General features: G+C 38.2%; 2 protein-coding genes across 2 annotated transcripts; both read right to left on the bottom strand.

Annotated features, from left to right (window-relative positions):
- Positions 1–3,672: 3,672 nt before the first annotated feature.
- micos10 (mitochondrial contact site and cristae organizing system subunit 10) lies at positions 3,673–8,683 on the bottom strand. Its single transcript, XM_074642921.1, has 4 exons — positions 8,543–8,683; positions 7,089–7,136; positions 4,015–4,121; positions 3,673–3,901 (listed from the first exon to the last, which is right to left on the bottom strand). Exons 1-4 carry the CDS (start codon positions 8,604–8,606, stop codon positions 3,893–3,895), a joined length of 228 nt encoding a protein of 75 aa, XP_074499022.1. The 5' UTR covers positions 8,607–8,683; the 3' UTR covers positions 3,673–3,892.
- A 1,015-nt stretch (positions 8,684–9,698) lies between these two features.
- sike1 (suppressor of IKBKE 1) lies at positions 9,699–14,449 on the bottom strand. The gene is made up of 5 exons (XM_074642920.1): positions 14,030–14,449; positions 12,605–12,710; positions 12,378–12,520; positions 12,143–12,256; positions 9,699–10,843 (listed from the first exon to the last, which is right to left on the bottom strand). The coding sequence occupies exons 1-5, from the start codon at positions 14,186–14,188 to the stop codon at positions 10,652–10,654; spliced, it is 714 nt and encodes a 237-aa protein (XP_074499021.1). The 5' UTR covers positions 14,189–14,449; the 3' UTR covers positions 9,699–10,651.
- Positions 14,450–16,555: the final 2,106 nt, after the last annotated feature.

Here is a 16,555-nt window from a genome sequence, read left to right as displayed (position 1 = left end):
GCTCCGTTCATAAGTGCTCTACAGGTATCATGGTCCTCGTAAGGCTGCCTTTATATCCCTCGCTCCTGTTAATCCCTGTGTCGGCCACTCCAGCGCGCCTCCCAGCCGGAGCGCACAGCTTCTGAGAGGGAGCGTGTCAAAGCATTGAGCTGTTAATGCATAACCATGCCACAATCACAGCCAAGAAATGCTAATTCTTCAGCATAGGAATTGGTGTGGGTGGTCTTTTTCCATGTTTGGTCATGGTGTTATTAACTACTGAGGTACAACTATTATGGTATGTTTGTAAGGCATTAAAAAGGTAAGATGTGCTGCTTGCACTTTCTAGAAATTGTGCTTTCTACCTTACTTACATTAAGACAATTATTGTTTTTGTTTTTTTCATGGCATGTGTACAATTTATAGACATAGTGAGTGTGAGATCTATTTAAAAAGTTATAGATCATGTTTTTTTCTTTTTCTTTTTTAGAGCAGCAGTAGCAAGGTCCATTAGCGTATATATAGAAAAAGAAGTCACCCTCTCTGACTTTTTCATGTTTGAATGACTCACACTGGATATAAGTAACGGTGTAAGATATACGCAAGAATACGCAGAATACATCTTCACATGTGGCGTCGGTCTATATTGTGTTTACTGTACCACTAACAAGGGGCTGTATGGTGTACGTTTTGATAGTATTTTTTTGGGATTATATCCAAAGTGGCAGAAACGAGAAAACGACTCGTATTTTCATTTCGTCCACCCAGCGAAAGGGGGGTCTAACCTGTGTCACGGCAGCAACAGATAGTTTGCTGATCTGGCAGGGACTCAGGGCAGTCCCCCGGCGCTGGCTGAATCCGAGTTGCTAACGTTACAGCTAACCGCTGATTGAAGGTCCATCTCCCGAAGCTGCCGCACACTGAAGTGGCGGGGGGGAACAGTGTGTAGGATCTGGCGGAATCTAGTGGTGAGGTTGCCGATTACAGCTTTTCTTGAGTGCCAAGCGTGTTGGAGAGCTACGATGGCCAACGCGAAAACATGAATGGCCCTAGAGCCAGTTGTTGTAAGAGTAGAGTACGTGTACGTGGGAAGGGAGTGGTGAAGCACGAGAGAGAGAGAGCAGCAGCGACGGGAGCGAGTAACGTTATCGACTCCACCCAAGCAGGAAAAGTTAACAGAGTTTGGTTTGTCCGTTCTGGGCTAATGTAGAAACATGGCGGTGCAACATGTTGGACTCCGTGGAGAGGACCCGCTCCCTATGTAGATATAAACAGCTCATTCTAAGGTAACGAAAACACAACAATTCTTATTTACAGGTGATTATACACTAAAGAAAACATACTTATTCATTTTAAATAATTGCATTTCTGCCAATAGATCCCCTAATTGTTACACACTAGCCCTTTAAGACAATTACTTTTTTTATTACAAATAAAAAAATTAAATATAATGCTGAAATATGCAAATGAGACATAACTTGTATACATAAATGAACTAACCTTTGGTGAATTTAGGAGAAATCTACAGACACAAATAGACAAAGTGTAGTAAAATACACACCTACATGTGTATTTTGGATGTTTTCTTTCCACTAGTCTGAAAGAAGACATGTTATGGAAGCAAAATAGCCCAAAATCTCAAAATTCATGAGTGCCTGAAAAACAATAATTTTGCCTGGGGTGTCTCCCCAACTAAAATGCTGGCCAGATCTTACACATTGCACCTTTAAAATGTTTTACTAAACAGTCCATGCCATAGAAATGGTCTTGTATCTTTCACTATTCAATAACCTTGTCTTGGATTTGTTTAATCCTTTTTTGACTTCATGATATTGTTGTTTATAACTGCTGGCCCCTTCAGATATGGATGTATTTCACCTCAAATCACTTGTCAAAACTTGAATTTAAGTGATCTCCATACAACTTGTGTGACTTCTGAAACAATTGTCTTCACCAGTCATGATGATTCAGGTGCATCAGTGGGAAGGGTGGAATACTTATGCAATCATTTTTTTTGCATTTTATAATTGAACTTAACAGACATAAATTTGTGAAGCTTTGTCTTAATTTTTTCTCTTTTGTCAGGGTCAAAAAATGAAAATGCTTTCACTGTGGCTCAGTGTTCTACAACAAAAAGACATGAAAAATGTTCATTTAAACCCTCAGATGCATAAGGTGCCAGTTCATCAATAGTAGAAGTGGTTTAAAGTTCATGAAATATTTTTCAGTGACTCATACATTTCAACTCAAACAAATTCACATTCCCTGTTCCAACAACTCAGAAAACAATAGTCACTTCACCTTGCTCCTACATTATTCTCAATCCAGACATGGTAATTATTCACTTCCCAACAGGAGCACTTGAATACAAAATAACACAATAGCATTCGTGGGGTAAAATAATATGCACTCCAGCATTTCAATAGCCTTGTCAAATACTAAACATAATATGCAAAGCTCTCGATTTTCATGCCTCCTCAGAGCTGACTAATCTCCTCCATCACTACGCCCCTGTCATCTGCCACATCAGATCAGCTGCTGCCAACCTTCTGACCCCCTCTCACCCACACCGAGCCCACCACCGTCTGTGACAGCGTTTGTATCGCTCTCCCCACCTTCCTCCACGACACCATCTCAGAAAATCACTCCCACTCGCATTCAGAAATAAACTGAAACCCCACCTTTTCAAAGCTGCATTAACACTTGACTCCTATTACTCCCCCAAGTATCCCCATTACTGCTCGGAGTATATGAAGTATAAGCTATAGCTGTTCAAATTCATTATTACTTTTTCTTTTTTGTACTACTTAGTTCAATATGATGTTAAAACAGCAGTAGGCAGGTTGGAGCAAATATGATTAAATAAAAGTTATTTTTATAAACAGTCACTATATCCTGACAGTAGTGCATGAGACAGGTAATCTGAAAAAAAAAAAAACATGTTCTTCTGTGTCCTCCGGTGCTCCTAATGGCATCTGCAGGGTTTCACAGACCGGAGGAAAACAACCAATCAGAGCCGAGCTGGAGCCTTGCCGTCTCTGAGCAGCTGTCAATTACTCGCAAACGCTGATCAAACTGCACAGCGCTGATCAAATATGAATCAATATTCTTTTACTGTAATGCCTATTTCTCACAGAAAATGTTTTCAGAAACAGCTTGAAGTGTGCTGTTTAACTGTAAAATTAGAAATTTTGTGACCCGGCCGCCATGTTGAGATCAGTTGAAGAAATACCAAGCACCGCCCACCAGCCGGAGAAAACTTTCTCATTTTAAAGCTTAACAGTACACTACAAGATGTTTCTGAAAACGTTTTATGCGAGAAATAGGCATTGATGTAACAGAATATAGATTCATATTTGATCAGCGCTGTCTAGTTTGACTGTTTGATCGGAGTTTGTGAGTGATTGACAGCTGCCTCCGTTGAATGAACAGCCAATAGAAACGCTCTCTCTGAAATGACCTGTGATTGACCAAAGTCTTCTGTCACGGGCTAGATTTTCTAAAGCCTGAAAACAGAGCCATGAGGAGGTGCAGAAGTCTAGTTTTCTCTCAGAACACTTGAATTACAATATGATGAAAGGTTATTATGGAATTTTTGCCCGATGATGCACAAAAAAATTCTGCTTACTGCCACTTTAAATAGTTTTCATCCATTATAAAGCATCTGAGGAAAAATGAATAACCAGGGCATCATTTTTTGTTGTTGTGATTATTTTATTAAATACATACAGACTGTCCTGATCAGGCACATACAAATGATATAGAGTCATACTAGGGTGGATGGTTCAACAGGGAGACTAAGGATCTAACTGTAGAACAGTGCAAATGGCGACTCTCCGACAGACAAAGCAAAACAAAAAGAGCAACTCAAAAACAAAAAAAAATTAAACGACAGTCCCTCGTTGACTTGCAGCTATTGCTCCTGTTAAAGAAAACAGAAATCAGTTACATGAACCTTGATTTACATCAACAATGACACAGTGATAAGGAATCATTTTTTGTAAGTTGTTATTGTGTTTTATTGCTCACACAAACCTTTTCGCCTCTGTGCAGCAAAAACGAGGACCTCATGTCATTCTGACAGTTGGCGTACGCCATGCCGAGTCCCGTTCCTGAGCCGAATGAAATCGGCCAAGTGTGCCCTACAAATGAAAACAGGTACTTTATCTCTTCTCAAGAACGTCACAGTGTTATTAAAAACATACCAGAGATGGCGTGTGAAATCCTTTTCACACTCTTGTTGTGTCACCTTGCCTGTTTGTCTATACTTAACTGTAATATTCACATGCTCCATTTTGTGCTTTTGAGGATGGATGTTGTCGATGCTCTACTCACAATAAATACTCTCGATTATAAATGTATGTTGAATAATGTGTTCAGTTAGATAAGAGTGTTGTTTGACATAGGGATGCACTGATCCAACTTTCTCATTCCCGGTACCGATAGTGATACCTGGGCTTTGGGTATCGGCCGATACCAAGTACCGATCCGTTAAACAGTGTTTAATTAACTGTGTGGAAGTGACTGGGATCATTCTTTTATGTTCAAGGCAACATCAGACTTGTCTTAAACATTACTTTCCTAACTTTGTAAACCAAAATCTAACAAATAAATACGTAGATATAAATTTACATAATTGTTATTTATTATTAAAATAATAAATTGTACACCAACAACTTGGCAAAGAAAATCTTCAAAATGAACAGGAATTACAATTCAGGTCAGGTGTAAACCTTCTTAACGCAGCAACAAATTGGTCAGAACTTAAACAGGAATTAAAACTCCAGTATATAATGCATATAATATATCGTCACCGATATCCGATCCAGCTATTTGAGTCAGTATCCTGATATATGATCCGGTATCGGTGCATCCCTAGTTTGACAAAAAACTGTCAAAAGACTGTTACTGCGTCAAAAGAAAAAAGTGATTTTGTTGCTAGCAGTAGCAGACAACTGCTTGTATGTGCTGCAGTATCAGGGGTGAAACATATCAAAAATCATAGACACCAGTACATCAAACGCCTCACTAGCGCCTGACCTGACCTCTGACTTATACTGGTAACACAGGCGTCATGCATGTGGCGTAGGCGATGTGTGTTTAATTTAGGTGCAACGTTAACACGTTAACAACATGATTGCCTGTGCCACAGATACGCTACACTTTAAGGTGTATGCACACCTTTTATTGATTGGTCCAAACTGCACGACTGAAGTGCTTAAACACTAGCTGGGTTCCTTAGCTCCCTATGCCACACACTCTGCCAGAAACCTAGGAGTCATATTTGACTCCAATCTCACCTTTGAAAAGCAGGTCAAGACAGTTGTTCAAGCCTGTTTTCTACAATTATGAACAATCTCCAAAATAAAATCTTTTCTGTCATTCAGTGATGTGGAGAAAGTCATACATGCTTTCATTTTTTCCAGACTAGATTACTGTAATTCCTTGTATTCCTGCCTCAGTCAGAAGCAACTTTCACGACTACAACTGGTTCTGAACTCTGCTGCCAGGCTTCTAATGGGCATTAATAAAAGGGAACACATTACACCGGTCCTGGCATCATTGCACTGGCTTCCCCTACAATTTAGAATACATTTTAAAATTGTATTACTCACTTTTAAAGCACAACTTGGTCTGACCCCAGAATTCATACACATCCGTTTCTGGACGCATGTGTACATTTATACACATTTATGTATATATACTGTATATTTGTTTTAGCAACTTGTCCTACCATTTTACCACTTCTTTTATTATTGATATGTTCTGTGATGTTCTGTTTTAGCAGTTACCATATTTGTTTTACTCTATCTGCTTTTATTGTCTGATGTTCTGTTTTAACAGTTACCATATCTTTTACTTTATTGATCTGCTTTTATTGTCTTGTGAAGCACTTTGTAACATCTGTTTTGAGAAGTGCTATATAAATAAATGTATTATTATTATTATCATTATTATATATGCCACACCAACACTTCATCTGATGTAACTAAATTAACTTAGTCACGTGTAGAAAGCAGGTGTGATGTTAAGTGAATGGTCAGGAGCACAGCACCATTGCAGCTACATCTAACACCTAGAAAATATAAAGCTTCCAGTTCCATGTAGAAGCAGGTGTGGTGCTGTTGCATCTAGTGTGGCGTATCAGTGAAGGGTAGAGTAAAACTGATGCCGGCAGGTGCAAAGCACTGTGTCGCCACACCTGCATCTACATGTGATTAGACATTATTGCTTAGGCTTTACTAAAATTTGGGTAAAATAATTAATGATATAATGAATAATATTTAATCACTATTTGATATGAAAAACTACTATAGCACAGAAGTCCCTGTGAAAACTGTGCAGCCTGCTTATAAACAAATGTTGTTTTTGCACTGTAAAATAAATAGTTAATCAGTTAGGTGCAGTGTCAGGTGTGGTGACATAGTGCTTCGCACCTGATGACATCAGCTTCACTCCACCCTCCACTGATCTGCCACACTAGACGCGACAGCACCACACCTGCCTCTTCATATAACTGGAAGTTTTATAGGTCTTTATTTGTCATATGTCTATTCCAGCAAAGCATTCATTGGCATTGAAAATCTTTGGTCTCAGGTTCCTTCAGCAATGCTCATAAAATATGTATATATAAAATAGGAAATCACACAAGTAAATGTAAAAGCAAAATGCTAATCTAAGGCATAAAATAGTGCAGTTAAAATAAATATAAACATAAGTAAGTATAAAATAGAGATGTAAATGTAAAGTTGTAATTTTGTTGACGACAGTAGTTCAGACAGGAAGACTGAATATGTAAACAGGATTTAGTATGTACAGTATATGCATGATGAGAAGTAATATATGTACACAGAGGTGTAAATAGGAATGTAGTAAGTAAATATATATGTAGTAAGTATATATATATATATATATATATATATATATCCCATTTGAGCTGATCTCAGCTGACATTGGGCGATGGGTACTAGTGCGCATGATTTTTGATATTCTTCACCCCTCAGACTGCAAGTAGCTAGAGAGCATCACTCCTAGCTCTGCTCTTCCTGTCAAGAGTTAAATTAAAGGTTCAAGATGCAGTACAGCAACAATCCATTGAAACTACTTACGTTTGAAGAACAGAACAGAAAGCACGATTCCTAACCCCAGCCCGGTGCCTGAAGAAAAAAAGGGGAAATAAAAAAAGCTACATTATTACATTGATGACAATGCACCTTTAATTAACTGTTTAATTTATGCTGCTAAAATGTATCTATTGTGTGCATATGCTGTCTCATACTGTCTCTACATTAACAGTATGTATGTTATTCATGTAGCCATAGCACAAGCTTTGTTGCTTTGTAATGTACTACTTTCTAATAAGATAAGATAAGATATTCCTTTATTAGTCCCGCAGTGGGGAGATTTGCAGTGTACAGCAGCAAAGGGGAGAGTGCAAAAAACAAGATGCATCAGATAACACAGTAAAAAAAGAGAGCTAAACAAAGTGTAACAAAATATGAACCATTTAAATAGAAGGAAGTATAAAAATAGGAGCAGTATATACAGTATTGACAATAAACAGACTATTAACAAAATTGCACAAGTGGAAAATGATATTGCACAGTGAGAATGAATGAATGAAATTCCACCTGAAAATACACATGGCAATAAACTTGAAACTCAAAATTTGAACTTCCTCTCATTCATACAGTAGGGTGGCGGTAAGTAACACTACAGTATCAATATGTCCCCACATTTTCTGTAAAACTGGTCAATAATTTGGTGTTATTTCATCTCACTGTGTCAAACAGCAGCTGTAGTCTTTATACCCAGTAGATCACAGCTACCTCACTCCTAATAGCTGATGCTGTGTCACTGGCATCACACCAAACTCCATTCAAACATCTGCCACATTTATGGTGCTTTTCTTATTAGCAGTACATACATGACTGAAGACTTTTTAGCCAGATTACAGGATCCACTGGTCTATAATACCACTGATTCATCCAGCTTTAATAAATAAACTCAACTTGTCCCAGCTCCCTGTTGTATTTTCCATGACGTTACCGTTAGATAGCTCCTTCTGGAAAGCTGTTGAGTTATAATCTGAGACAATGGAAAAGTTTACATGCTGTTAAAATAGATGTTTTATATATATGCCGAATTCATGAGGGCCCACTATTGTCTCGTCAAAACGTCTGATTTAATGTCTTAGTGAAGGTTTACGTATCGAAAAGCAAGAAAAGCAACAAATTGTCATTTTCTGAATGGAGCTCTCACTTAGGTTTTTTTCCCAACAGCAAAGTCTTCAGATGGGAAACACATATATGTATGAATAGCGTTAGGGCAAACTTTAATGAAACTACAGAATTAACCCTCATTGTATCCGTCATAATGAATAAGTCTTGGGTAACGTCATCTGATGGTCATTGAGTTGTCCTTTACGAGCCCTTTACGCTAGCTAGCTAGCCTCTCAGCCAGTCAATGACAGCGGTGGACTACAGTCAAACCTGCTGCTCATTTTGTCCTTATTCCGGGACGATACAATGTCAACATACGTGGAATACTTTGAGATATTTACCGAGTTTAATGGCACCGTCTGCCAAGCATCGGTCCCACTTCTTCCCCAGCTCCTTCTCAGACATGCTGCTGGACGTTAGCTTCTCTCACTACTGTCAAACGAAAGCTCCGGTGCTGCTTTCATGTGCTGTCGGAGATATAGGATTCTAACGAGGGGAGCGTAAGAAAGGGTAGTGGATTTTAGCGTTCTCTTAATACAACCACGGATTTTTAGGCCACCAGAGTTAGAGAAAGTCTTACTTTATAGGCACGATTTTGTTGATACAATATATGTGGGGGAAAAAAATAATGAAACATGGAAAAGCTCGTTTATACCAGGTTTATGCCTGGTTACTGAACGCAACACTGTGCCGCTTTTACAAACCTCGCGATGCGTTAAAAGCAAAACGGCTCAATGTCGCCATCGTGTGGTAAAGGAGAGAATAGTTTAACTACTGCATGAATCTCTGAGGGGCCAACATGAAGTTGAGTTATTATGGCTCTTCTATTTTGTTTTTATTACAGATTAATACATCAGAATAACTAATTGGTTTAGCTATATTCGGGCTGAATTTTTTTTTCAGCCTTCCTGCTTCAGGGAAATTGGGGGATTAACTGTCAGTCTGATCAGAGTGGGCTCAAAGGCATGGGTGCATGGATGTGCATGGGTGTACATCTGTCCTACAGACATAGGGAGAGAAAGAATGACATTTTGTGTTGCAGACAGAGTGTTGCTGGTCTATTTGTCCACATAGGACACAATCACATCCTCCCATATGATTTTTAAAAATTATTATCCCAATGTCTTGAAGTTGGACACCTGTGCCTTCAGCTCAGCCCAATAATCATACAAATGCCAATTATTTTTTACTTCATTACTTGAAATTGTTGAAAAAAATGCTGAATTTTTTTTGCTTGCCTACTGCAAGTTTAAATGTGCAGTGGGCAGGCATAACATTATCCTGATTAACAGACGTCTCTTTATACATCCATGGCCATGGACTCATTGTCATTTACAGTCCAGAATGGCGGCAGCACTACTGCAGGGCCATCTAGCTGCTTTGTCAAAAACGCACCAGAATTTCACCTCTCTGCTTCTATACTCTTTGTCCATACATTCAGTATTTACTGTCTATACATGCATGTCATGGCAGAAAAAAATATTCACATACACACCATTTTATTGCAAATGTATTTTAAAGTTTCTGAATGAAATTCCGTTTGACACAAATCAGTACACTGTCATGAAGTCGTTACAGCATGTTCACCTTATTAACACTGATTTCCTGAGATGACAATATACATTTTCTGACACATACAGTGCGCAAACATTTGATATCCATTACACGAAAACTTGGCATGTTTTGAAATTGTTACCATTAAATAAAGATGTGCCATCAGCTGGGACACCAATATATATAGGAATTCTACAAACAGACTGACAAACGTATCAAATTCATTACATGATAGACAATCCCATACAAATGATCCACTGTCACTCCTCAGCAGGCAAACTGTGTGAAACAGCCAAAAGTCATCTTGTTGACAGAGTGATTATCAAGCACAGCCTCTTAAAATGGTGCAGACTACACTGGTACTTGGATACTTGGTATCTTAATGGACTTCAAGTGAACTCATAGTAGGGGTGTTATGAGTATTTTACACATCGTGAATGTGTGTTAACAGCAAAGGGGCACCAAAGAGGTAGAAACTGTGTCCTTGAAGAGTAAATGTATCTTTGGCCAAAAAACAAAATAACACCCCTTTGCTTTTACTGCCTTTACTCCAATACATATGTCTTAGCTTCCACTCAATTCTTGTCAGCGATAACCAAGACACCTCATTAAAAGTCCCGGTTTATGTGAAATTCACTGCAGTGACTATACACATACTGTACATATGAAAACAATAGCTATCATCCAGATATACCTGCAGGTAAATGCATCTGATAGCCAGGGTGTTTTTAAGTGTTTAAGTGGCCTTCGCTACAAAAAATATGCTGTGGTCTGAATGCATTCCATCCTATGTAAAAAAATAAAGTGTTGAACACAGGTAAAGAGATCGTCAACCCTGTCTCCTGGTCCTGAAGGACTTGCTGCCCCAACCACAGTTCACACTGAAGCTGTTCTTGTCACTCGCAGGACTCTGGCTGAGGGGACTGTTCTTGTGCTGCTGCTGCTGCTTCTGCTGCTTCTGCTGCTGCTGCTGCTGCTGCTGCTGCTGCTGCTGCTGCTGCTGCTGCTGGCTGGCTGGTTTCTTCTCTCGCTGCCTTCACAGAGCTCTTGCTGATGATCAGGAGGTCTCGCAGCTCCTTGTTCTCAATCTGAACGAGACAGAATGACCATATATTTTAGGAAAATGTCCAGATGGAATTTTGAGAGTTAAAAAAAGTTCATCCAAAATATATATAATCCTGTATTTTCTCATTTACTTCTAGTGGTATCTATTCATGCAGATAGTTTTGTCTCTGGGATTTCTGCCTCCACCGCATTGTGAATGGAATTACATATGTGGCCCTTACAACATTGAAAACTTACAAAAAATTACAAAAAATTACAATTTTAAAATGTTCAACAGTTGCATCTTCTTCCAGAAACACTCTCTCCATTACTCCGATGAATCGACATACGTTGCTGCTAACAGTTATCACTGCAACTATTTTCTACTGGAAAAAACGGTCCCTGTAATTTTTCAATTCTGTGAGTGCCACAAAACATAATTCCATTCACCTTGGCAGTAAATATCTCAGAGGTGGATATCATAAAACCAAACTCAGTGATGATGTGGTGGTAGTTAGGCGTACTAATAAATAGAGATGGGTAGGTTACCGAGGACGCAGTGGGTGTACTCTCCCATACAGTATATTCCAATGGCGTTTTGGCTAATAGGTAGGTATACTGTACACTGCCAGAAAAAGAAGTGGGTATACTCCGTATACCTGTGTATACCCTCCACTACACCACTGCCACAATGTATGTATATATTTATTATTGGAAATCAATTAACAACACAAAACAATGACAAATATTGTCCAGAAACCCTCACAGGTACTGCATTTAGCATAAAAAACATGTTCAAATCATAACATGGCAAACTGCAGCCCAACAGGCAACAACAGCTGTCAGTGTGTCAATGTGTTGACTTGACTATGACTTGCCCCCAAACTGCATGTGATTATCATAAAGTGGGCATGTCTGTAAAGGGGAGACTCGTGGGTACCCATAGAACCCATTTTCATTCATATATCTGGAGGTCAGATGTCAAGGGACCCCTTTGAAAATGGCTTTGCAAGTTTTTCCTCGCCAAAATTTAGTGCAAGTTTGGAGCGTTATTTAACCTCTCCAGATTTACAGATCTACAGATTTTAAACATATATATACAGAAAGAGCAATCATATATATTGTTTTATATGTACACATATTATTCAATTACGGTATAGTTATGTAGGTGATACATGCAATAATGCAGGTTTGTATGTATGTATTACTATGTATATCTTCATCTTACCTACAAAGGATACCACGTGGAGACACAGAGTAAGTATCAGTGTGCAATTTCTAGAAATATGGATCTACTCAGAAAACCACTACAGTTCCCGATTCTACTAAAGCGCTGTGCTCACCTCTAGTTGAGCGAGCCTCTCTCGAACAGAGCAGTAGTGCTGATCATCCACCTGCACTGCTCTTCTCATCACCTGGCCCATCTCGCATATCCGCTCCACCTGGTTCTGCACTTCCTGAAGAACAGTCAGAAAACAAGACGTTTCCCAAAGCCAATGCATTTTGAACCGTACAACCATCTGGAATCCTAACCTACTAATGACCGAGAATTTTAAAATGTGAAGACAGCCGGTGTACCTTTGCGTGGTTCTCGTGGAGGCTGAGAACAGGTTTGGTGTCCAGCTCCTTCTTTGCCATCATCAGCTGGAGCATCTGCTTGCGGTATCGACCCATGATCAACTCTAGCGCGTACTGGTGTTCTTCAAGTGATAACCACAGTTCTGCCGAGACAGTCGTGAAGAGGTTGAGCAAAGATATAAAACACCAGCCACACAATCAACAGAATAGAGTGGGCTTTTCTTTACCTTTATTCTCCTGCTGTAGTTCCTTGATTTGAGTGTTTTCCTGAGTCAGAAGGACATGAGGCTTATATTTTGTCAGCTCGTGAATCTCCGAAGTGTCTTCTGTGTGCTGAGAGGAGAGAGCAGAATAGGACAGTGGAGAGAAATGATAAGGAATAGAAAGATGTGTTGCTCTATTTTCATAGTAAATCAACCATGACATAGGGGAATATATATAAACTTCAACAACACATATTACAACCATCAAGAATTACAAACTGAAAGACATCTCACTTCAAAAGTGGTATAATGGCAACAACAGAGCAGGATAGATTGAAGCCATGGCGTCATTCGCAAGAGAGTCCTAATTTACATTTTCAAGGTACAAAATTATTCTGAAAAATATTTACTTACTAAAATCTAAGCATCAAAAGGTAAACTACTACTAAAATATTGTCTCCATAGGAAAGTTTCCATGACATTCACAACATATAGTCGTTGAAGGTTGCTTTCGATGTTGCTTTTTTGCTTAACAACAGCAAAATAACACCTAGTCTCAGGAAGAGAGGGGTGTCATGCAAGATTTAAAGGTCCCATATCATGCTCATTTTCAGGTTCATACTTGTATTTTGTGTTTCTACTAGAACATGTTTACATACTGTAATGTTAAAAAAAATAATTATTTTCCTCATACTGTCTGCCTGAATATACCTGTATTTACCCTCTGTCTGAAACGCACCGTTTTAGTGCATTTCAACAGAATTGCGTTGCTAGGCAACAGCGTGGGTCCATATTTACTTCCTGTCAGCTGATGTTATTTACATACACTGCAACAGGAAATAAACTGGGACACATTTAGAATGTTTATGTTTAAAACCGTGTAATGGTCTAAATATTGTATATTTGTGACATCACAAATGGACAGAAATCCTGACGGCTTGTTTCAAACGCACAATTTCTGAATACGGGCTGTGTGTATTTCTTCATATATTGAGCGTTTTGATAGTTTAACAGTATGTATAAAGCACTTAAACCTGCTTTATAATATAAAAGACATGAAAATATCACTTTTCACAATATGGGACCTTTAAAATGAAACCTCTATCAATGAATGTCATGCCAAACATACACATGTACAAAACATTTCAGCACATCTTTTTGAAACATTGGAGGATGTTTAGATAAACTGGACAGAGAAGAGACCCAACAAGCAGCACTTCATCTCATCATAATCTCTGCTCTTAGCATTAGTTCACATGTTTCCCTCTGTTGATGGGAGAAGATTGTGGGATCATCAGAAATATTGGTGAAATTGTGGTGCATTAAATTCTATTTTACTACATTTATTATACATTCATGGGTAAGTTAGAGCTCATTTAAGAAGTCTGTATGTAAGTTATGCAGCATTGAATGAGATCTCTGTGTAACAGTGTGGTTAGTTGTCCTCACCTTGTCTGGAAGGGCATTGCCCACCTCCTTCATGCTCTGCACTCTGTGGTTGAGAGCCCCGGACTGCTCGATCAGTCCCTCGGCCGCCGTGTCGTGCTCTTTCAGCCTCTCCAGAAGGGTCCGGGCATCGCCCAACACTTTCTCCAAAGTGCAGGCCATACTGGAACCTGACAACTCCTGAAGGCAACGCAACCAAGCTGCTTCACACCTCCAGCTGGATTAGACTGAAACACCTTACCACAGCTGTCTAGCCTCGGTCAGCCGAGGCAGCTGTAATGTCTCTACAGCTACGTGTACTAACTACTGCGGGCCTTCAGACATATGTGTCTGTATACAGAAGGAGTTCAGTACAAACACATACAAACTGCTCTCTCTCTGTTTTGTTGTCAAGTGCACCGTTTCCGTGTGAGACTGAACGATGACGTCACTTCCGTTTCTTCTTCTTCTTTGTTTATATATCAGGAATTGCTAAATAAATCCTTGGTAGGTAGCGCCCTCTATTGGTCGTCTGGTTGTAGCAATTTATTGATTTTTTTAAAATAGTTTTTATTTCAACATAAACATAAATGAAAAGCAGTGCCAGACTTAAAAAGGGCAACAGAAATAAAACAAATCCAACATAAAATAAATAAAAAATAAAAACACGTGAGAGTCTGACAATAAGTTCACTGATGATGAAGATATAGAATGCATTCATTGTTTTCATAGCTTTGTTGTTTTGTGAGGAAGACATCGTTGACACAGAATTAGGCTTTTTTTCCACATTTGGTGAGAACTATAATTATATTAATAAGGAAAACTGCATTTCAGTCTTTGTCACTGTAATCATAGCAACCAAATATCATATTTCTATAGTAAAATGCAAAATCTGAGAAAATGTTGTCAAGTATAAAACTGTTAACATCTATCCACAGCTCATATGTAAATTTACAGGACCAAAATAAGTGAAAGCAAGTTTCAGGATGTTATTGCATAAAAGAACAATTTACATTTATGTCACTCTTTAACTAATGTAAGAAATGTTTCACTGGATAGAATCTATGGATCAATTTAAATGACACCTCTTTTACCTTATTTGTTAGATGGAACTTTTGTGGTAAGGACCAAACTTTCCTCCAGTCAATATCACTAACAAAATTACTCCAATAAAATGTTGCTGCCGGAATAGAAACCATGTTGTCCTGAAACAAAGGCCCTTATTCTCGAGTTCATACATCTATTAAAAGAAAAACTAATTTTACAGAATGTAGATTGAATTGTGTCAGGGGGCGATGCTATCAAGGGCAGAGAGTGGTCAACATTCTTAAATAACATGTACATACCAGATGAGCTAGAGTCAAAAACTATAGAAAATTCTTTTGAGGTTATTGGAGTAATTATGTACTAGCCCTGCTCTATTAAACTGACTCACTAGTATAATACCATTGTTTAACCTTTTATCATAAAATTAAGACATGTTCTAATACAAAATATTACAGTTGTTCCAAATATAACATCTCTGCGGAGAGAAATTGTTCTGGTAAATCAGTGCCCAAGCCAATAGAACCTGTTGATGAAAATTGGAAAGCTTAAGTGGCAGTTTTTTAATACTATAGTTACAAAGCAGAATTAATTTTAGGCCACCTAAATGTGAGAAGATGTGATGAGAGATGAGGTTCCAAATAGAGGTAGGATTTTTTTTTTTATATTGTTTGAATGTATTGTTAAGAGATCTGAAGTCTATAAAATGTAACCCACCAATGTTGTATGTATTCAGAACTACAGATTTTCACACGTAGTGGGGATTGATTAGCTGTACAACTGTACCAAATAATTCCTGAAACAAAACAACACTGTACAGGAGGGGACAAAGGTCTGTGCGCATGACTATGCCTGTCATCTCACAGCAGCACACGCATGCGAATATGGTAACAATAAAATAATGCATATAGATTTCGGACTGAATTGTTTATTTATACAGTATAGTCCCTCTATGGTACTTGAAATCAAAGAATTGTGGGATTTCACAGTAATATATATTTTGAGATTTCAACACATTTTAAAATAATTTGATGAACACGTTTGATCAGCCATCAAAGATCTAACCATACAGTATACTGTATTTAAGAGTTTTAAGTATTATCAGCATTTAAAGTCTCCAGTAACATAATTCTGAAATAATCAGCATATCTAATTAAAAAATAAATCCCAATTCTATACAAACTTGTTTAACAATAATATACCTTTAGTTAACCAATAGATTAATGCAAATGGGCTTTTACAAATATCTTCTTACCAATAAAATAAGGGAAGTTTCTTTTAAAATGTTACATAGATATTATCCTACAGGTCATTTTCTTCTTAAATTTAAAAAAGACATTTGTGTTGACTGCTTTTTTGTGAAATGTCTCAAGACACAATGTTGGACCTGTTCTGTCAATGTCCAGACGGAGGTGTCTTGTTATGTTACTGATAATATTGACTCTGATTTTTTGTTGTACTGGTATAATGTACAGTTTGGTTTCTACAATAACAATAATACAAAAT

The sequence above is a fragment of the Sebastes fasciatus genome, chromosome 8 (assembly GCF_043250625.1).
Source record: "Sebastes fasciatus isolate fSebFas1 chromosome 8, fSebFas1.pri, whole genome shotgun sequence".
Classification (NCBI taxonomy): domain Eukaryota; kingdom Metazoa; phylum Chordata; class Actinopteri; order Perciformes; family Sebastidae; genus Sebastes; species Sebastes fasciatus.
Note: the sequence above shows the minus strand (reverse complement) of the source record. Positions and strands in the feature narration are given on the sequence as shown.